General features: G+C 48.2%; 1 protein-coding gene across 4 annotated transcripts in view; it reads right to left on the bottom strand.

Annotated features, from left to right (window-relative positions):
* Nucleotides 1-6,838: 6,838 nt before the first annotated feature.
* LOC144167702 (uncharacterized) overlaps nucleotides 6,839-22,811 on the bottom strand; it is a 60,322-nt gene continuing 44,349 nt past the window's right edge. For 2 of the 4 annotated variants that reach the window (XM_077696884.1, XM_077696885.1), the window contains exons 2-4: nucleotides 10,293-10,444; nucleotides 8,873-8,979; nucleotides 6,839-6,925 (exon numbers count right to left, since the gene is read on the bottom strand). In XM_077696884.1, the coding sequence (XP_077553010.1) occupies nucleotides 8,890-8,979; nucleotides 10,293-10,444 (242 nt within the window). In that variant the 3' untranslated portion in view covers nucleotides 6,839-6,925; nucleotides 8,873-8,889. The remainder of the gene's footprint in view (nucleotides 6,926-8,872; nucleotides 8,980-10,292; nucleotides 10,445-22,811) is intronic. The other 2 variants (XM_077696886.1, XM_077696887.1) reach the window with 1 other exon arrangement.

Genomic DNA, 22,811 nt, shown 5'->3' with positions numbered 1-22,811 from the left:
TAACGCAGACTTCACTCAAATAAGCTCCATAATTAGGAGAAAGAGAACGGCCATGTGACCCACTTGCTCATTTCCCGCACTAGAACCTATGACGTATTATGGGCAGATGTGCGATTGGCTGAGGCCGTCAAAAGCACACGCAAGTTAGGCAGTGCTTATAAGCTTGCAGAACAAGCTATCTGCACTTAAATTTAATGTGTGATCACTTTATAGCAGTAAGAATTCTGGGGTAAACAATAAAAGTTACGAAAACACATAAACATAGAAGCACCAGTGCATTTTGCGCGCACTATGCTGGTTATAGCTGCACAGCCGTCCGGTGCGTTGAGCTTACACTGGCCAACTGGCATAAGCGACATTGTCTGCTGTGACTGTTTGTCGAGCATACCCAATGTTTCATGAAACAAGGACTATCAACCGTAACAAAATTTAGCCAGGTACAAACCCGGTCAAAAACGAAGTGAGTGCGCACAGCGATACTGAGCATTATCGTGGCGCCATCGCCATCTGGGAGGATGAATGGTAAGCGAGCTAACAAAACACATTTGGCCACTCGCTGTAGCCCTAGTCATCATACTAACAATCGGTTCTAGTACCTGCCCTGGATACGTCATTGCTGATGTCACGAAACACGATTTAGAGGGAGGAATAAAATTTTGCCTTATATTGTTTTCTTTCTCAGTGAATGAAGCATCGTTTGCTGCCGGATAAGCACTGGATGCACTATAAAACACCAAATCTTTCTAATAAAACAAACTTGTATTTTGTCTTCGTGGCCCCTTTAATCAAATCACTTTATTCATCCTAGGATGCCTAGGATGTGGCTGCCATGAGCACAGACTGCTCAAAATAAATGCGCCCGCTGAGCACAGCTTTCGATGTGGGGTAGCGTTCATGGGCCAGCCCGCTTGAATTGGTGTCCACCCTTAACTTGGCCACCATTCTCTTTTTGTTGAGGCAAAGAGAGAATTATACTGAGACAAAGAATTTGAGAGAGACATGACTCTATTCCCGCAGCGCTCTTTCCAATTATGGTATCGGTACCAAAGAACTCGTCAGTGAATGGTCTAGCATGCTACTCTGGTGCCATCTCTTAGCGCTTCACCACCGTGAGCACATCTCATGCAGCATTACGATTTACTCACCACTTTTTCGTTTTTTGTACTCTCCTCTTTGGTGGGGCCGCTGTGGGAACGTGTTTGTCGGAAGGAGGTGAAACATTCTTTCCTGCTGCTTTGTGAGCTCTTTATTCGGGGGTTGGTAATGCCTACGTTCCGGCCTATAGTAATGGGTAATATTCTGGTATGACTTTTTCGTTGCGCAGACCTCGGCTTGCATTCTTGTTTCCTGGCAAGACTATTCATGTACTAGCAGACAAGCGGCTGCGTCCACTGCACTTGCTTGATACTTCGTTATGCAATATATGTGATTTCTCTTACGTAATGACTCGAGGTGTGCGAATATTCGAAACATTCGAATATTGCAGGAAATAACGCAGTACTCGATTAAAAAATTTCGAATAAATTTGACAAGTATCTCCAAGTTCGAAATCATGCACCGGTGCTCTCCGCTGCCGGCGACGGGCTTTCCCGCATTGCTCTGGTGACGTGTGGCTAAACGGCAAGAGAAAGTATCTTTTGGGCTGCGCCTCATATCTCCTTGGCATCGGGCTAACTTCCCCCTCGTGCTTTTCTCTACACGTGGAACGTTACAACAGCTCATGTACCGTATTACTCCGCCTATGTGACAGACCCGGATGTCAACGGGCGCGCGCGTTTTGAAAGGAATAGAATGAGTGATATCTTCTGCCTTTTCTCAAAAAGTTAATACTTGTCGATGCAGTAGTTTCTAAGCATATTAAGTCCAAGAAATAACGAAAACTTCTCGTGCCATGTTCAAAATATTCCCAGTAACGCACTGTTGCTAGTATAGCTGATAATATGGTCCTGCTCAACTAGCCATAGAAAAGAGAAAACACCCGTATGTCGACACTTCGCCTCGCGTTAAAGGTCCCCCGGTGGACAAAATTAACCCGGAGCTCGACAGCGCGCCTCATACCCCAGGTGTAGTTTCGGGGCTTTAAGCTAACCCCCCAAATTCGAAATAGATAAGAAATCCCAACTTCGCATTGTCATAGTGCTCAAGTCCCCGGTTTTCTGATCAAATGATGTGCAAATTGATCTTTTTTTTTAAATCCTGTAATGTTCCTCTTTTTATATATGACCCATACGAAAAACGATCCTTATAAACAAGAAATGTAAATGGCGGTTACATGAAATCATAAACTCTTCGCTACACGCCTTCATGGCGTGATGATACCTTCCCTGCTTTGTACTTGCCTGCGGTTCTCTTTCCCAGTACTAACACCCCATGAACACATGTACACGCACACACATGCGCGCACGCACGCACGTGCGCACACGCACGCACACGCGTACATATATATGGTTATGCCCTAAGACATACACTGTAGCACGTGGCTGAAGTGGCGTACAAGAGGTAAGAGGTTCTCCCGCGCAAAATCGAATATCTATAAAGCTGAGAGCATCAGGATAGCTTCCTTGTGCTTGTTTTATACCAGATGAAAAGTTTCGAAAACATTTACATGAGCCTTTTATTTTTCTTCAGACTCATTACTGAAGCGTGCTTCTGAAATCGTAAATTTCAGTTCTCTTATTGGAGATCATTCATTCGCTTCGATTAATTGTATACCCATTCGAGCAAAATCATTATTAGATTTGTACTTGCTTCGAAAACTAATTACGACAGGCCTGCTATGAGCCAGTGAAGACTCTGTTCGCATGTGTTTACTGCAATTGCCGTTTCCTCCTCTTGTATGGTGGTGGCCAGCTGGAGTGCCATATATGCTCGTGATGTGTCCCCTTGTTATGGTAGCCATGCCTATCATCGCTGCTCTGCTGGTGTAGTCTGCAGTGTCAGTGTGTGCTGTGCCCTCACAGTCTCCGCATTTCCGGTGTAGCACCCCCGCAGTGGCTTCTCTTTGGTTTGTATGGCGGGCTGGATTCATCCCAAGCAACCACGGACGTCCGCGGGACGTCTGAAATACAGCCGAACATCCAATTCCCTGTCTGGACGGCCACTGTACGTCCGTGTTTGGATGTACGTTTTAGGACGTACAGTGGACCTCCAGAAACAGATGTACAAGTCCGAGTGACCCGCCTGTGGACGTTCAAAGTTACTACGGAGCATAAAATAATGACTTAAATTGAATGTAGAAGCAACAACGAAAAAGCTACTTTGCTTTTCAATTAAAAAGATTTCGTACATCAACATATATCCTGACCTGTATATTGGAGGTTCATATGCATATTTCTGAATTTAAGCCTAAACTTTATTGAAGCGCGGCCCTTACCGAATCCAATGGTGGTCTCTTTGGGGAAGGATATATACGAATTGAGAACCGCTACTGTGTTCATGTATGTATTGCCTGTCTATCCGGTAGTGCGTTTGTCTTGTGCGTTGGTCTTGTGTAGTATTCGTTGTAGGAATATAATCTTCTCGTTATGTGATTCTGGAAATTTTTACTGAGCATCCTAAGTACACCCAAGTTCGGACGTCCGGCTGGACTTACGGAAGTGCTAAATCCGGACGTCCCACGGACGTGCATGGTACGTCCATCGGCCCTGAAACGGACGTCGTACGGACGTCCGTTAGAGCCGGAATGGACGTACGCTGGACGGCCGACAGACGTCCGGTGGTTGCTTGGGATGTTATTTCGCGGTATGGGGGAGACGTTTACTTTCTGTCATAAGACTGGCGGGATGTCTCCAAGTGAGTGATCACTGCCAGAACATAGGGAGGGCACTACCAGATGCCCAAGGAGGTTTGCTCCTGCAGCCGTGGTACACAGTAGAAGAAATTGTTCTACTGGTGCACCTCTTAGGGCTCTGTGGCCGTATTACGGATTCCAAGGTGAAGCATCTTACTGATGGATGTGTTGACTGATGGTCCGATGACCTGTTCGCAGGCCTTCCTTATCAGTGCGCCAATTTTGTTCATTTCCCTCTTTGTGAGTGTGGCATAATGGCATAACACCCTATGCAGGAGATCACTAAGACCTGGACAATCTCCTACTGCGAAGCAGTATATGTCTAACCCCCCAGTTTTCATTCCGGTGGAGCCGATTTACTCGGCGCCGCTCCGGGGGATCCTCCTCGCCACCGCCGACCGCTCTATCACAACTGCTATTCCTCTCGCCACCGTCGACGCCTCTTTCACAAGTTGCGCTATCGGCTGACAACGGTGGTAGCGCCGTTATCAGATGATTTCGGAGAACACACAGAAGCGCGAATGGGCGTAAAAATGACCGAAAGCCGCCGCCGCCGTGGCTTCGTCAAATTCCACCTCGCCGAGTAGTTGTGAATTGAAGAGCCACTTGCGCGGTTGGAAAGCCGGCGTCAGCCTATAATGCTTCTTCACCTTGAAAGGCTTTCCGACCGACATTTTCGCCGGTATATTCCACGCCTAAGTATGCGCCCATCACTGCTTGCCGGTTTATGTGTGCACGGGCTGCAAGGGTTGGGAGAGGGGGGGAGGGGGGGGGGGAACCGGGCGTTGCTTTGAAACGACGGGGTAGCGCCATGCAAATGCACGTGTTCTGGGGTTGGGGCCGTCGCTTTGGGGTTCCCTGCAGGTAGGTCAGCCGCAGAAAAGCGCTGTGGCTAGGGCGTGAAGCGACACCCACTGCCCCCCTAGTCGTTTCACTTGTCGCTTCGCGCCCTTGCCACAGCGCTTTTCTGCGGCTGACTCTACCTGCAGGGAACCCCAAAGCGACGGCCCCAACCCCAGAACACATGGCACTACATGGCGCTACCCCGTCGTTTCAAAGCGACGCCCGTTTTTTAGAGAATTCGGCCCCTGGTCTCCATGCCACTACCGATAATGCCCGTTGTGCTGGTTCATGGCTCAATGCGTCCTGTCAGCTGTTCTCCGTAACCGAGTGATTTCGGTCTGGGTTAGTGTGTTCCACAGACAGTAAGGTGCCTACCTACGACGGGGGAGGAAAACGGACAGCCACATGTTTGTCCGCTACAATAAAGCTCGAGACCTCCCAGCTTTAACTCGCCATGGGACGGACGCATGTCGCTCGCTTGGAGGAAGAGCGGGAATTGAAGGCGCGTCAGCCCGAACAGAAGCGCGTATAGGCGCGAAAACAATACAAACTTGTCGCTGCCGCCGCCGTTGCGTCCTCTAGTTCCAGCTCGTCGAGTGCTCCGATTCCCCCCCGGATGAACGGCAACTTGGCCGCTCGGAAAGCCGACGTGGGGCAATATTACATGTTCAGCTTAGAGGGCTTTGATAGCGACATTTTCGCTGCGGTCACGGGTACCCTAACAACCAGCACTACATGTGAGACGGCGTAGAGATTATACAGACAAGGAACATATACACAGACTCCCTTTCCCCTTCTCCTAGCACTTGGGCGGAGTGGCTTGACCCCCAAGAGGATCCCCAAAAACAACTCAAACTCGCTCTCCGCAAGCGCACAAAAGCGCCGGCCGGTACCCACCCTCAGTCCGACAATTGACCGCCTCCTTATTACGACTGACAGAAGAGGAGCACTGGGAGGCCCTCCTCCAACACATTGACGCATTTTTGGGGGCGACTGGTAACAGCAGCTCCTTCCCCCAGCAACGCAGAAGCCTTTATAGAAGGGCAAATAAAGATCTCTCTCTCTCTCTCTCTCTCTCTCTCTCTCTCTCTCTCTCTCTCTCTCTCTCTCTCTCTCTCTCTCTCTCTCTCTCTCTCTCTCTCTCTCTCTCTCTCTCTCTCTCTCTCTCTCATTTTGGACGGTTTCTTTGCGCACATAAACGCGGTTGCCGCGTGCACGGGTTGGGAGGAGGGGGGGGGGGGCGGCGGCGTACACGTGAAGCTGTAGGTTTCATGCCCTTACTGATGGCATGTCCGTTGTGGTGGCGGGCGGTTTCAACGTGGACGTCAAATGGCGCAATGCGACTTGTCCGGTGTCCTCTCAGTGGTCGAGCGGATTGGGTTCGTGTGTTACACAGAGAGAAAGATGCCTTCGATGCGGGAGTAAAACGGACAGCTCCATGCTTGTCCGTGAGACGGAAGCTCGGGTCCTTCCAAGTTTCATTCAAATGATTGGTTAGCAAGTTTTCTCAGTCGCAAATTACGAACAAACGTGTTTTGTTTGCAGCTCTTCCCTACAATTCGCCTCACCTGCAGGTTCTGCTTCGAAGCGCGAAAATTCATTTTTGGGGGGCAAAGCTCCTTAGGGGCTGGGGCTGTTGCCTGTTGGCGTCTCCTGTCGTCGTCCTCGTCGTAATCGTCGTCTGATGTAGTCACGGTACTAAAACACCGGGAAATTCGTTTCTCATCGCGCTAGAACGTAAGGCTTACTAAAGAAACACTGGGACTCTCGTTTACTCCTCGCGCTGGAGCGCTTCGTAGCGTGTACTAAAAAACACTGGGACACTCGTTTAGGCTTAGCGCTAGATAGCTACGTGCTTTAAAGACAAGAGACTTTTACAGCAGAGCTGTATACCTTTACCCCTCAAACGGTTTCAACTCCGTTGGCAAAAACGCTAAGGCGCCAAAATGCCATTTTCGCCCCCCGTCCCTCCAGGGGTTTCACGTTAGTGGAGATGGCCCGGGATCTTTTTTATAAATAACGTCACGTTTGAGTGTGAAAACACTCGGGAATGTGTACGGTTCCGACAACGGTGTTTTCCGCGGCATGCCCGCAAACAGCTTTGCCGTTTTCTCGAGACCCGTCTCTTCATTCAAATAAAAGGCCCAACGATCAGTTAATTCCCGTGCCCGTAGGAAATTTTCATGCGAATCAACACAGATGAAATGCCAGTCTCCACCCAGAAGGGGCGGCAGCATAATGTTTATTATCGGTCAGCGGTAGCTCCGGACATAGCGGCCCGCCAGCAGACACCTGCAAAGACAGAAATCGCATTTGAAATCTTACGAGGGCCTGGCCCGAGTGAAGCTGCGTTCATGATGAATATCTTCAAACATATAAAGCACGAGAGCAACAAAAGCGTGTGGGCAACACCAAATGGAATAAACGACAAAAGCTTGACATGCTTGACAAAAGCTTGACAAGAGACATGCTTATGACATCGTGAAAGCTCTGGCGCCTTTACAGGAGTGTCCTTTTTATTCTGATAGAAGCGCTGCCAAGCGAGTTAGACTGCTCAAGGTTAGCCGATGCCGGCACCACGCAAGTTTGAGAAGCAAATGGTTCCATCAACGTGGGGTCTGGGATCCGCCGAATCGCATATTTGGAGCGGCGCCAACTCTTTTTACGATAAATACCAAGACCTTTCGCAGCAGATTTGCTTGAATTGTAAAGGTCTGGTGGCGCTGTCAATAAATCTGAAATTGCCCGAATTCAAACCTTCTCATGACAGCGTTTATAACTTTTTCACTCCACGTGGTAGCACCATGTGGAGTGGAAATATCCGAGCTTGAAAATTCAAACTCGAATAATTCAAACATTCGGTCAATATATACAAACTTCAAAATTTTTGTTGGCCGGCTATGTTTTCAATGTAATTTAAAGCCGCCTAATTCAAACTGTTTCGTTGAGTAAATTCGGTTAATTAGTACCTTTTTCTTGTCCTTGCCGGAAAATATATGCTGAATTTGCCGCTTCTGCACATTACCATCCTTTCACACATTGCTGGGATCCGCAAGTGCGTGACCAGTGAAGAAAACTCTTGCAATAAACTGGCTCTCTTGCTGGCACCGAAAATTTTGTCTGAAACTCTCATGCAAAGACAAAGCATCATGCATTCGTGATTTTTTTCCCTTTCAAAGCGTGAATAGCACTTCAGTATTGCATGTGAATATTGTATTATTAAATATAGGTGAATTTTTCTTTACAAATTAAGTTGATATGTTGCCTCGAGTCATATTTACGAGAAACTGATAATTCAAACAAAATCCTAAAGTCCGTTCGAGTTTGAATTATCGCGAGTCTACTGTACTTACAAACCTATTACCTACAATCATTCACTCCCCATGGATGACATGCGTTCGGTGCTTGGGATCAGGCGCTATATATTTTTAATTCATTGCACATCTAAATTTCTTCACCCCCAGCGAGGAGGCATATATACAACGTACCGGTGAGGTATCCTAACTGCTGAAGATAAGTCCTTTTTTTGTGCTTTCAACTTCGCCAAGAAGCTTTTGTACGCTACCCTCTTCGGGCAAGTGCAAATCATTTGTCTCTTGGACCGGACTTGCAACAACATTGCTATGAAAGCGTAGTATATTAGCCAATGCTGTGCAACATCACCTTTCAATCGCGACCCCTGCACTCCGTTCGCTGTCAGCACACTGCTCCATGGCTAGGGCTTCTTAGCATAACGACACTAGTTGAGGCAGAGCACCCTTTACAGGAGTTATTATTTTACCTTTTTGTAAGGCGAACAGCCTTGGATCTCTACGTTTCATGGAACGCGGGAAGTACGAAAAACGTACATAAAAATCAATGGCACAGAAAATCGAAGCGCGCGCCAGGAAAGGGAAATAGCAGCGACGGAGGAGGGTTCTTAGAAAGGCAGACGGACCGTAGAACGTCCTGGACGCGCCTTGTATTCGCCGCCGCGTGAGCTCAAAGTTTTGATGTGCTGGCCAGGCTTTATTCTTTCTTCTCTCCTTCTCTATCTTTTTAACACTGTTCTCTGCCCTTTCATTCCCCCTCTCCGCACTGGGTTGTATGCAGGGGAGCTCCCTGCCGAGATCGGTAATATCCCCAGTGCATTTCTTTTCCTTTTTATCCCCCTGGTGCGTTTACAACAACAGAGATTCAACCTCCTTTTTAAGGATTAGTTTTTTGGTCATGTGGAACGTCCTACGTTAGGTTACTCACCGACGCAGCGACGGCACTCAGTCCTGGCTGCCGAGCAAACCGCCCCGAGTGTCGCCGGCGTACGGGTACAGCCCGGCTGCTTTCTCCAGCTCCGCTCTCTCGAACAGCTGCGAAGAACGGGGGGAGTTCGCTTGTACACTCACCGTGCAAGTAACACGGTACCACGAACGCTTCGTTCGGCACTTCCCATTGGCATGAACACTGAGCGGTCTGATGTTAACACGAAGCTTCTGGCAATATCAGTCACACAATCATCGCGAAGTTTGCATGAATGAGAGTCGTTGTACCAAAGGGCATTCGTGGACTGTGCAGACAATATACAAGATTTAAATACAAGCAGTGATTCCATTTGAGTTGGAAGGAAATTCCCTTTGCAAGAGCTGTTCAGTTCTTCGATGCAGAGTTATTTTAGGGGACAAAAAAACTGTGGTTGATTCCTCTGTCATAGGAATCGGTAAAACACGAAAGTGAAATGCGCAGCGAAATCTGCAGCTGAGCATGATTTGCGTGTCGTCGGCTGTCTTGTGGGTGGGCTTGGAGAGCGACATCCTGTTGGGGGGTCGCTTCGGCAAAGGTGTACTGGCGTCATTTCCGTGACGGATATGACGTCAGTAAAATCTTGGTGTATCCCGGCATTAAACACTTTCGTGTAAAATATAAAATGCGAAAACTAACAACACTAAGTGTAACGTACTCTTTAGTACTAAAGGTTGCTTTCCCGAAAGAAGACCCTGTATGCAGGGGTGCACTCTTTACTGGCCGCTTGCTTCGTTGTACAGGCGTCATTTCCGTGACAGATATGACGTCAGTGAAATCTTCGTGGATCCTGAAATAAAACACTATCGTGTTGAAATCTCCAGTGCGCACCGGGTGTGACGACGGGGCGCATAAGGAAATTGAATTCGGGGTTTGTGAAAACTCCCACAAATGTTTAAATACTTGCATCGCAAGCTTTATTCTTTTTTTTTAGGCTCACGGTGTTGTAGCTTTTAGGAAAAGAAGAAAAAAAATTCCCACTCGAAAGATAATTTTTAATTGCCTAATGACCTAATTAATTGCCATTCCTGTAGATTATTACATATTTGCACTACCGGCTAAATTTTTCGTTTCTATGCTTCTGAGGTCCGAAACTCATCGAAAAGGCGAAGAAAAACATTTTTTGCTCGATATACAATTCCAGGGCTTGTTGAAAAGGGACCTTATTGAAAAGCTTTCGCCGGAAAATGTTAGTCTCCGTGCAAGGGACCCAATAGAGTTTCCGTGACAGATATGACGTCAGTGAAATCTTGGTGTACCCCGGAACAAAACACCTTCGTGTTAAAAACTTTGAAACGAGGCATCAGCACAACGCTGTGAACTTGAAAGGCTCGAAAACAGCTGTGAAACGAGGTGGTGCACGTGAGTGTGCTCGTATACGTACAGCTCGTATGAGGTTGCGCAGCTGCTCCCCGCGCATTTCGTCGCCGGACCTGGTGGGCAGGTAGCGGCCATCGGCCACCACGAACACCAGCGCCCACAGCAAGGCCAGGCTCAGCAACCGGGAGACCACTGCGCACAAGAAGGAGGCGCGTGCTGGTGGCACGGCACCACCGAAAGACCCTTCGTAGAGACCTTTATGCAACATCTGAGTCCCGGGAGTGGCCGTTTAATCACTGCGCGGTTGGTGCACTCAATTGCGCCAATTGAGTGCGCCAATCAATTGGCGCACTCGACAGGACGACCCAACTGCGCGTGCGCAGCCCAGGCCAGAACATGTAAAGGGGTTATCAACGTTTAAAAGATAAAAAAGGTCCAAATACCCCCCATGCAGGTACTGTATACGTAAAATTGTACGAAGAACTGTGATGGTTAGGAGAACAGATGAAGAAGGAAGCTAATATTCAGGAGAGGGGTTGGGGGTCAAGCGGTGCCAGCATTTAAAACTGATACGTCTCTTGTGACCGCTCGGTCTGCCCCTCCCTGTTCCCGTCAAACATGTTAATAGAGACTCCAACAATTGTACAAAGCAATGGTGGCACAAATTCATCACATTTTGCGAGAAATGGTGTAGCCGGCATTTGAAAAATCTTGTTTTTGAACGTAGTTGAACTAACTTAGCTCGATCTTTGGTTTCTGGTGCTTAATTTACCAGCGAAGTTGGGTGCACGCTGGTGTGGTGCGTTCCAAATCGCTGTTTGAGCTGCTACTGTGGGGTGTTTTCAACCTTTGTTCTCTTGAATTTCTCGGTTTCTTGCCTTACGATATTAATAATAGGGAAAGCTGACCGAGTTAGATAACATTTGTATTGAAAGCAAAACACGAACTTACGAACACAGAAAAGGGAACAAACCAAGGTTCATGCTTGGCTTTCCTCTATGCTGCCTTTGTACATCTTCGCTCTGTTTTCAACGTAGTTTTTTTATCAACGCGAATTCTCTCTGAGGTCAGAAACGGCACGCGTTCTAGTAAGGTGAGACCGTGTAACCGGGGCCCCGTGGATGGGACTGGTCCCGTATTTCAGAAACACCTTATAGCTTCTGTATGTAGCTGTACGTAACATATCGAGGAACACTGCAACATCCAGTGCGATATAAAGAACAACTACATTTATCCTAATTTAATTGATCTTTCGTAAATAACTTCTAAGATCGCCTGCTGCCCAGCGTGTGGCATTTGAGGCAAAGGCATGAACGACCAGTAAATTAGTGTGTGGTATTTGGTCACATAAGCGGTTTTAGGAATAACTTTTCCGCGCGTATCAGGCTATTTTTGGCCGGCCGCAGGATCAGCTGGCAGTCTCGTACTACACACTGCTGCACCAGCATCCCATCAGCCCAGTCGACCAACCCTAGCAGACTATTGTTGAGTTGCAATGCCCTCAGCTATCCTCTTTATCGGTGCTACTTCGTAATGTCTCGTGACGAACCGGATCATGTCGCTTACGGACACATTTACACAAGCATATACGACAAAGCAACTTGAATTTTGAAAGATTAACGACAACATATATCCGCTCTCAGGATCACACGTGCCATTTGCTTTGCTTTGCGTGAATTTTGTTCGTCCTCTGCTGAGCCCAAGGACGCGGGTTCGATTCCCGGCCGCGGCCGCCCCTTTTCTGGTGGAGGTGAAAAGCAAAAACGCCCGTGTGTTCGAGATTTCAGCGCACGTTGAAGATCCCCAGGTGCATGGTCAAAATTAATTCGGCGCCCTCCACTACGGTGCGTCTCATCGCCTGTGTAGCGTCGGCCCGTTAAACCCCACAATCGATCAATTTTGTTCGCTCTACGGTAGTCTCACGAAAGATCTAGCGAAAGCAGCCCAAGGCTGCTTCACTATGAATATCGCGTATACGCCACAGCATAGCAAGAGCGTCGCAAGTAGATACTTTAACCAAGATACGCCTCGCGTATTGTGAATTTCGCGAAAAGAGAATCATTCTATGCTTAAGAAGTCGCTCATTTACACCATGCGTCAATGTCTATAACCACATCAGTGTTTACGGACGTAGCTCCGATACAAGTTGTGCTTGCTTGTTTAGTTGCGCGCACGCAAGGCTTACGCTACTGGCCGGGTAAACGCCGCGCTTGTTTTCGACTTAGCAAAATGAGAGTGAGTGTTCATTACTGACGAAGTTGGGTCGGCCGCTTCATGCAGAATCAATATCCTCAAGAAACGGCATAGATTATTCTCGCATGGTGCAGGAGACATTAAGCGCTGCATGTCCGGAGGCCCGGGCGTAACGACCGCATTGCATGCTTTGTCTTCGGCTGCCGCCTCCACGGTTCTATGCCCTCTTCAGCCTTCTTTCTCGGCCGGGCCAAATCAAATTATATTGAGCCCTCGTAGGAGTCGACACGGCTTGGCGCGCATTGAGCAGCGAACACGGTCGCTGCCTTGATTGAAATTAAATTAGATTAGCTCTTTAACGGCGCTGAGCAGCGCAGCTAATGAGCTAACGAATAAAGAACGCGCCCTCTCAATTCCCGAACGATTTGTGGCCAAAGTGCGCAGCTTGTGAGGTTGGTAAGAATAGTACTCAGCTACTACCAACAAGTCAGCGCACTCTGTGGTTGAGGGAAGTTGTTTACTTCAGTTTAGACGAAACGGGGGGTGGGCACTGATCACTATGTCGCGCTTGGCTTCGAGTACACTTGAGTACAACTCAAAGCGGGGATGAGGACATAGGGGAGAGAATAGGGTATGGGAGAGATTAAAGGAAAGGGTAAAAAGCGAAGACAGCGGCAATCCCGCCGCGTACAAACACGCCACATAAAAAGGAGTGGCGTCGTGCTGAGTCCGGGAAATGAGCCTCGATAGGAGCGGTGAATCGACGCGGAAATTTTGAAGTGCAGTTCGCGGCACACCCAAACAGCCAACTCCACGCTCGACTGGAGTTTGCCAGGCAGAGAATCAAGCAGATAGGCGGATAGAATCAAGCAGACAAGCGCGAGCATGACACTCGATGTTACCGAGCCGCAGAGCGCCCATTTCGAGAAGTCAAGAGTTACGGCCAAGGGATACGGCCGCGTGGGCAGGGAACTTCAGATCCGAAGCTCCCGCGAGCGGACGAATGCGAAAGCGCGTTGTCCCAGCCCGGCGGCGACGACCTATAGCTAGCACTCCGCGGTGTTCGCGCTGAACACCGCAAATTCCGGAACGAGAAATCTCCCCCTCGTTTGGTCGCGCTTGCTTGACGCCTACTTGGTTAACGTAGGATAGGAGCCTTTTGCGGCCGGTAGAACTGCTTGGGCCTTTGCATGGTGAATACCTTGTATCACGGGAGACCAATTAAATTCCGATGATGGTGGGCCGTAATGATTTTGCGGACGTACATACATGTCGAACCCTTTTAACGCGAAAGCGTTATATCACGGAAAAGCCGGCGTCGGTGGCGTGACGCGAAAATAGGGATTGCTCGATGGTGTCGTGACGTATGCGAGTCCCGTGGGAACCGGAAAGTCCCCATTCGTTGCAGCCTCCACGAGAGATCCAGTGAGCGATGGATGCGGTGCCGTCTACAAGTGAGGGCCGCTCTTTTGAGTCGTCGTCTTCTACTACATATGACGCATCTGAGCCTGCTGCTGTCGCGTTTCACCATTAGAGACGAAGCTTAAGTGTTTTCTAAGTGGAAATTTATTTGTAGCAGCTGCGACCGTATTACAACTTAGTCTAGCCTAGGTTAGTCAAGTTGGGGTTAGTTAAGGATTCGCATAATTTGTGTTTAAACGTTCAGAAAGACCGTCAGCATTTGACACTCACGCACTTCGAGCAGCGCTTGAGAAGGGCCCCGTTGGAATGGTATAGTTCGGAAGCGCGAGATACTCTTTCAGCATCGTTGGGAAAAACATGGCTCTCTTTTTCGGTCAGAGGCCATTTACTGTCCACCTCCCCAACCTCTAACCCTTCCTAATCCGTAGTCTCTCGTCCCCTGAGCCCGTCATGGCTCCGTCCTGTTTTTGGCGGCGAGGCCCGAACAAGCTCCGCGTCGTCCTTACCGTCACCATAATTTCTTTTTTGTGCTTCCTTTCTCGGGTCTCTTTAATGGCAGGATTGTGCGCGTGGCTTCTTTGAGCCACACCAGAGGCTCGGTGAGTGCCCTAGCTGACCTAGAGGTCCTCACGGGAGAACCAAATCCCACGAAAACGAAGGCCATGCCATGGCTACTAAAGCGTTCTCGGCTAAGGAAAGATGGAGCTACAGCAGCACGTATCTTCAGCAAGGTGCGCCTCAGTGGGGGAGAAGCACACTGACAGCGGCGACCGGCGGAACTATTCTTCCGGAGTTTATCGTGCTCTTGTTTACGACTGACACCTCAGTCAGCCCTGATTTACGGCCCATCGGCCGCTGCTCGGGGTCAATCTTCGTGGAATCCCATCCCGAAGAGTGGCCGGGGCCTGCCCGTCTCTTTTCGGGCGTTGCGAGGGGAAGGGCTGCTGCGATGACCGCACGAACCTCGCGCGCCTGAACCCCATGGGATGGCGGTGCGGAGAGGCCGGGTGCGCAAAGTGTCTCTGCCCTCGAAGACACCATGGCACGTCTAATCACGCCGCAACATGCCGCGTTGGCGGAGTGCTGCTGGTCAATGAGAAACTGATGAAGTAGTGAGCGGCACGTGAGCGTGAAAGCTTGAACGGAGTGGTTGGAATCGGGGGAGCCTGTGGTTCGCGTAGAGCGCTGGCAGAACACGAGTTAGAGCGTGCCGAAATTCGGTCAACACGGAACCCGGGCCGCTGTAAAGGAAACAAAACGTGCTATGTCGACTACATTTCAAGCCACACGCGCTGCGCTCCGTTCCCTGGGTAACAGGCTGGGCTACCAGGGCGTACCTAATCCACGACAAACGGAGGTTGAGCGTGGAAATGTTATCTAGAACCAACAGCTCTTAAAATTTTGCCCTATACGCTTCAGCGTGGCTCACTTACAGTAATCAACCTAGTCATTTACTTTGCCGCTGTTTGCCGAAATACCTAACCCGAGCGTGTGCACGCACATTTGTGGGTGTGTGTGCGCGAGTCGTGGAATAATATATTTATATTTATATTTATATTTATATTTATATTTATATTTATATTTATATTTATATTTATATTTATATTTATATTTATATTTATATTTATATTTATGTTTCGTTTGTTGCTGACTGAAGGACTGAGGGAGAGTTTAGAACTTTGCACTGTCCGCCGTCGCATATAATTCATATGGGCAGCCGCTTCTGAATCATCTCCGTTGGCGGAAATTACTGGTTTTGCTTTAGAGTTGGCTTTTCAGCTGACAATTTTCTCTCTGACAACCCATGAAAACCTCATAAAATAGCAGCTACTTAAGCTGCACTGTAACAGAATCACTGTGCGTAATTGAATAAGTGTGTTCGCGTTTGTGATTTCTCCGGCTGATTTTAATCAAGCTGCGAAAAGCCAACCTAGGTCGCCTAAGCGGTTGTTATCTTAATTATGGCCGATGAAGCAAGGACTGTGGGTAACGATGGCCGGCGCAATACTTTGCGTACGCCGATATCAGTAAGAACACAATGATCAAACTGGCTGTCTGTGCCCGTGGGTGCTTTCTCAAAAAGGCAGGGCGTGTCCCGGTCGTGGAGATTAGGCGAGTAAAATTACCTCTGCTTACACCGCATCCACGACGGCATCATTGAAACCATATATATACATTTTTTTACGGCTTCTTATGGAGTACGCGGTGAACTTCGGCCACGCAATGCATGCACATAAAGCCTGTTCTATATCTTGACGTTTTGTACTGCGTCAGGTTAAAAGAAAAAAATAATGCTGATTTCAGATTTTGTGAGCCTAGATTTTGTTGTTGTTGTTAGCATTTTTTTAGTAGAAAGAGATTTCATGTTAGAGTACTTAGAAATAATTTAACTATAGGTGTTTTTATGTTTTTTTTTTTCACTGCAAATCATTGGTTTTGATGGCGAGCTCTCATCCTGACGCGAAGAAAACCTCAAAGTGCGCACCACAAAGGGAGTTTTCTGACGTTTTCCTATGTATACCATATACTATATTGTATACTGTATACCGGTATACTGTATATCCGTTAAGAATATTTTGTGTCTAGAAAATGTCTCTTTTTGTATATTCTTAATCATCGAAAAGTCTGCAGGGTACGTGGGTAATTCAGTGCGTGATGCCTCAATTATTCAAATTATTAAACGTGCTAGGTTTACGCACATCCCGATTGAGGAGGGCAATAGAGTGCGAAAAATGCGCAGACGTGGTTACAACGCGATGCTATCGTGGTCTTGCATTTTTTTAACTCCCATGAACTTCAATGCAGGGCATCGTTTAAGCCTCTTTCGGCAACAATGTGTCGAAGCTGCCACGATTGAAGTCATGATATACCACATTATACCGCGGGAAAGCTGTGGTATCTCGCTCTGTATGTCTGTCTCTTTCTTTTCGCTCCTTTTTGATCGTTATGCAGATTGGCGCTGTGCGCAGTATACCCTCGAGAAATACGAGGAGGGGTACTTATTTTTGTCGTCGCCCAATTCATTCGACAGTCAGGCTGCTTGAAGAGCTGTTGCCCACGCGAGCCATCATCAATCAGGAACGACCCTCTTTCCTCTGGCCACAGCTGCGTAGCAAATCAACTTACAAGTCGCCGCTTTACGAGACGTAATAAAGAAAAAGGACGCGCTGTGACCATCGTGGGACGCGTGTATGTATGTCCTCGCGCTTTTCTCTTGCGGCGAGCTCGCGGGACGGAATATCGCGACAGCGTCGACGTTGCGCCGAAGAATTGTCAGCGCGCGCGCATATTGCGATGTATACATTGCTCTCTTTCGTCGTCGGCATCTCTTCTTCTTCGCTCTAAAACGCGACGTCTGAGGCACATGCGGCGCGTGGGCGGCTGCGGCTAAGAAGTTTCTGGACCTAGGCTGTGCTTCCTCCCAGCTTCCGCCGGCGACGCAGATTCCCGGCGCCGGACGGGCGCCTTGACCCGAAAACAGCGTCTGGACGGCGGCCAAGCACGATCTAGCCGAACGTCTTGAGCAAGCCTCGCTCCGCCACGCGACTCTACTCAACTGCTTGCATGCTGCCGGCCGGAAGAGGCCGCAGTATAGCCTGTCCGAGAAAACAACCATAGCGGCTCGTGCGGGGCACCCTTATCGTGTTGTTGGGCCGTTTAATCGCGCAAGTACAGCGGAGCGAGACGAGTGGTTCCTCGAGCGAGAAATTTTGTATGATGGGTGTCCCTACGAGAGGGGAGTCTGGTCGCTAAGACGTTGAGGTCGCTAGTTCCACGCCAGCGCACGGCGGCTGCCGTTTTTTCTTTTTTCGCGGGGATAAAAAAAAACACCAGTTATGGGACGTTAAATGTAGAATAAAAATATCCAGATTTAGGCTAATCCGGAAACACGTCTCCTCCCCCGTTGCGGTGCGCCTAACTTAATTTTCCCGAACGGAGTTTCGCTTCTTTGCTGTAATCGTCAAGTTTTTTTTCCCTAAAAGGCAGCACAACGTTTTTAGTAGCTTTCATTCCCACTCATTCAGATGCTATTTTTTTTTTCCTTCTTAGGTTCCATGTAAGCACATGCCTGCTTATCATCCATAGATATAATCTAATTCGCCTTTTTAACGCGAAAGTGTTTCATTTCCGGTCACACAAAGATTTCACCGACGTCATATCCGTCACGGAAGTGACGTTAGTACAACGGAGCAAGTGGCTTGTAAAGGGTGCACTCCTGCACACAAGGTCTTCTTGCGGGGAAGCAACCTTTAGTACTGAAGAGTACTTAGTACTTAGGGTTGTTCGTTTTCGGGTTTTATATTTTAGCACAACAGTGCTTTATGCCGGTATACACCAAGGTTTCGCTGACATCATATCCGTCACGGAAATGACGCCGGTACACCTTTTCCGAAGCGACCCGCCAGCAGGACGTCGCTCGCCAAGCACACGCACAAGACAGCCGCCGACCGGCAAATCATGCCAGCTTCACATTTTGCTGCTCATTTCACTTTCGTGTTTTACCGATTCCTATGACAGAGAAATCAACCAAGGTTTTCTTGCTATCACTGAATCACGCCTTCCCCGTCTGTCCTGACTGCTGAGCGGCCGGCTCATGAATGTCACAAAATGTCGTAACTCAGGTTCGCTCTTGGGAGTTTAAACTTTTCACAAGGTTACTCTTCCATAAGGGCATTTTCCTTTCGCGTGCAAAAGACGCAATTCTTTTGTAACGCCTACAGGTAGCGGATGGGAAACGACGTTTTGGCGGTTGCCCTCGCACTCTTGAGTCCCGGGAAACGAAGAGGCTAATGCGCTCGAAGTGATATCACACTATGCTGACAAACCGCTTGTTACCCTTACTCAGCTTTCCGTTGCTCACCGCACTATATTTGAGCTTGAGCGCCGGTACCACCTGGGCACGCTGAATGAAGATTGGCTTAGTAAGATTCGATCGTTCACTGTGGAGTTTATAACAGCTACTCTTTGCTTTTACGAGCGGAGTAAAAGACACGAAGTATAGCTTGAAGAAATTTCACTATGTGACTTGATTGCAACGTCTGAAAAAAGAAATTCAAACAGAAACTTAGTGAAAGAAGTTCGCTCTTTGATGTTCAGCAACTAACTGTCTGACCCGCCGCGGTGGCTCGGTGGCTATGGCGTTGTGCTGCTGAGCCCAAGGACGCGGGTTCGATTCCCGACCGCAGCGGTCGCTTTTATGATGGAGGCGAAAAGAGAAAACGCCCATGTGTTCGAGATTTCGGCGCACGTTAGATCAATAGAGCGTCAAAAATAATTTGGAGCGCTCCACTACGGCGCGCCTCATTGCCTGCGTTGCGTTGGTGCGTTAAACCCCACAACCATAAACTAACTGTCTGTTCAGATTGCGCAACATAGGGAAAACAACAGTTGGGGCTGTAGTCAATCTATCGATAAATCTGTACAAAGTAAAAGAAAGAGGAATCTCTTGTCTAAATAACAACTCGTGTGCGGTACGGGTACTTCCTGTTTGCTCTCTTCTGCTCCAGTGGTTCTACCCGGTCTGTCATTTCAGTTTATGCGAGTGGATTTCTTCTTTTTATCCCAGAAAAAAATTGTCTCGCTCTTAAAACAGTTCCTCCGAAAGCCGGGACCTACCACTACATCAACAAATTCTTCGTAGCTTTTCTTTTCTAGGAAGCGTCGTTCACAGATATTGCGAACACTTAGCTTGATCTTCCGTACGTACAGAACCAAGACCGCTCTTCACGGTATCATTGCACGCCGGGTCATAAAGCCGCGATGGCCCGCAGGCCTCTCTTGCGGGGCCTGAGCACATAAACGCCCCCCTTCCCGTTGAGATGTTGGTGTTATGACGAAACCTTCTAGGCTGGTCCTTTGTGGAAGGGGGAAATAAAGAATGGCGGTGCTAAAGAGATGAATTGTCACTGTTGTTTCGTACCATGTTAGGCAGGCGACTGCCAGTCATAAAAAGCTTTTCCTGCTTGTTTTTTTAGAGACATTGCATTCACGAGAAGTGCTTTTCTTTTATTTCACAGCCCCGTTTTTTTACTCTTGCACAGGCGAGGAACAAAGTACAGTCTGCACTTCACCTCGGCTGGTTTGTAACCTTGCATTAGACACACTTATTAAGTTAAAAAGACATAAGCGAAGCTAGCAGAAGTTCGCTTTTTCTCATTTTAACACGAAAGTGTTTTATTCCCGGATACACGAAGATTTCGCTGACATCATATCCGTCACGGAAGTGACGCCAGTACAACGAAGCAAGCGGCCTGTACAGGGTGCACCCCTGCATACAGAGTCATCTTGCGGGGAAACAACATTTAGTACTAAAGAGTACGTTATACTTACGGTGGTTCGTTTTCGGGTTTTATATTTTAACACAAAATCGTTTTATGCCGCAATACCCAAAGATTTCACTGACACCATATCCGTCGTGAAAAGGACGCCAGTGCAGCTTTGCCGAAGCGACTTGCCAGCAGGACGTCGCTCGGCAAGCACACCCACAAGACAGCCGCCGACCCGCAAATCATTCTCAGCTGCAGATTTCGCTGCACATTTCAGTTTCGTGTTTTACCCATTCCTATGACAGAGAAATCAACCACAGTTTTTTAGTCTAATTTAATATCGTGCTTTATATGAGTGCTGAGGGGGAAGGGGTAAAATTTAGAGAGAGGCAGAAAATATACTTTATTGCTCCAAAAAGGACCTAGGTGTGTGGGGTGCTTTTTTTAGGAATCCATTGGAGCTGGCTGCCTCAACCGAGTGGTTAAGGACGAAGCTGGGTTGTCCGCACAGGTGCTCTCCCACTCCGCGTTAGAAGAACTGGAAATTGTTCGATGTTGCGTTTGGAGTGGAACTCCTAACTTTATAGGGTGCCTAAAGCTCGAAAACGCCACAATTATTCATTTACCCTCGCTCGATTGCTGCACTCCATGAGGGGAAGAGTGATGGGGGGGGGGGGGGGGGGCGTATACAGTCACACGGAAAAGCAGCGCAGTAACGAACAGAAGAACAACCGAGAACCAAGAGAAGACCAACCAACCAGAGAACCAATACGTCCAAACCTTTTCTCGCGAGATACAGGCCTTTATTTTATCGCCTTTCTCTTGATGATTTTGCGTGTCGTTCTAGTACGCTTTCTTATTCTCCCTAACATACCCGAAAATAGTACCCTGCAAACAAAAAAAAAATTCGGAAATTGGCTCAATTGCAGGTGCGGCTGAAAAATATGTTGCTTTTACCAGCAGCCTATCTTTCCCACTGTCTAGCTAGGTAACGACATCTCACCCACAACCAGTTTTGAGAGTGCGAGAGCAAGGAAAAAATCTTGTTCTGTTCCCTTATTCCAGGCTGTTTAGCTGCACCTCCGTAAGTCTAATGCTTGTTCGGCACAACAGTTGCGTTTTTTTTTCTATTGCCCTCATGCTGACGTTGTACTTCATTTATATAGTTCCTGGCATGCCTAACCGCTGCTTCTTTTTTTCGGAGATGTCACATCGCAGCCGCGATTTTTCAAAAAGCCTGGCCACTGTTCTTGTCGTTTTATTGCAAGACTTCGGCTGAAGCGACGATACTTATGCAATGTTCGAGGAACATCACCGCCCTACAAACACCAGCGACGTCGTGTTCTGTCGGTAGGACCAAAATACAATTTTAGAGCAAGTGGCCGGTGGCGGGGGGCTTTTGTTTTTTTCGCCTGAAGTTAAGAGGACGCCGCCAGAGAGAGAAGTCGCAGTCGACATGGCATTTACAAATTATTAGGCTTACATAAGAGGTGGCGGATGTAGGAATTTAGAACAAGGCTTGCGTAACGCCGCTTTCATGTTGAAACAGTTTTGTCAGTCGGAATGACCACCAAGTCGAACGCCGAATCTGGCGCCGACTAAAAAATTACTCCCACCTCCCCTCGCGGGAACCCCTGTGTAGATGCGACGCAATAGGTAGTTCCGTTGTTGGTTCCGCTAGGTTGATTCTCCCATCGCGTGAAACGTGCCGCGAACCCCCCTGCCGCGGCTATGACGCAACACAATCCAACACAATCCACTTTAATCCAATCCAATCCAATTCAATCCAAATCCAATCCAAGCCAAGCCAAGACAATCCAATCGAATCCAATCTAATGGCCCTCGCGAGAGAGTGTTCGCTATCGGAGAGGAGAGGGGGTGAGCGGCGGAGAGCGCAGCTCGCGCGGCGAGGAGAATGGGGGAGGGGTGTGGACGGACAACGACAACGCCGTATGGAGGGACAAGGCGAGTGAATGAGATGCCGTCGCATCTAAAAAAATCCCGGGCCATCTCCACTAAGGTGAAACCTTGGGAGAGGCGAAGCATGCCGTGTATAAGTGTATTCTTGGCGCCTTGGCGTTTATGCCAACACAGATGAAACCGTAGGGGGGTTGAGGTATACAGCTTGCTTTGTTGTAAAAGTCTCTTTGAAGCACGAAGTGCTCCAACGCGAGGCGTAAATAAGTGTCCCGGTGTTTTTAAAGACGATAGACTTTCTTGAACTACTTAAACCCCGAAATTTTGGTCTGCCTGTATGTCTGTCTGTCTGTCCGTATGTCTGCCTGTGACTCGATTCAGCCACCCGGCCAGAGTAAAATGAATACTGTCTTATATACTCACAGCCAAATGTGAGCGTCTAAGCCCGGTTTATATGTTCATACTTGTCAACTTTGTTGAACATGAACAAGACATTACGCAAATATAAGACCGAAAACTAATACACAAATGATATTTACAGTGTTCCTTTATTAAAAAATTCATGAGTGCATGGTTTTTCGATAACAAATGATATTCTACATCTACTGCAGAAAACCGCCGCCTGCTGTTGCCTGCGCTACCTCCTGGCGGCATATGAGAAATCACGCGGCGACAGAAAAGAAAGGTTCCACTAGCTAGGTTTCACGTTTTGCTTGGAACGCACGTGGAGCACGGCAACGCGGTTCTATAAACCTTGAAGCCGGCCGCCCCAATTCACGTGCGTC

This window comes from Haemaphysalis longicornis, unplaced genomic scaffold, assembly GCF_048455015.1.
Source record: "Haemaphysalis longicornis isolate Haplotype H1 unplaced genomic scaffold, Haemaphysalis longicornis Haplotype H1 scaffold_2, whole genome shotgun sequence".
In the NCBI taxonomy this organism is placed as follows: domain Eukaryota; kingdom Metazoa; phylum Arthropoda; class Arachnida; order Ixodida; family Ixodidae; genus Haemaphysalis; species Haemaphysalis longicornis.
This window is presented reverse-complemented; position numbering and strand designations above follow the sequence as displayed.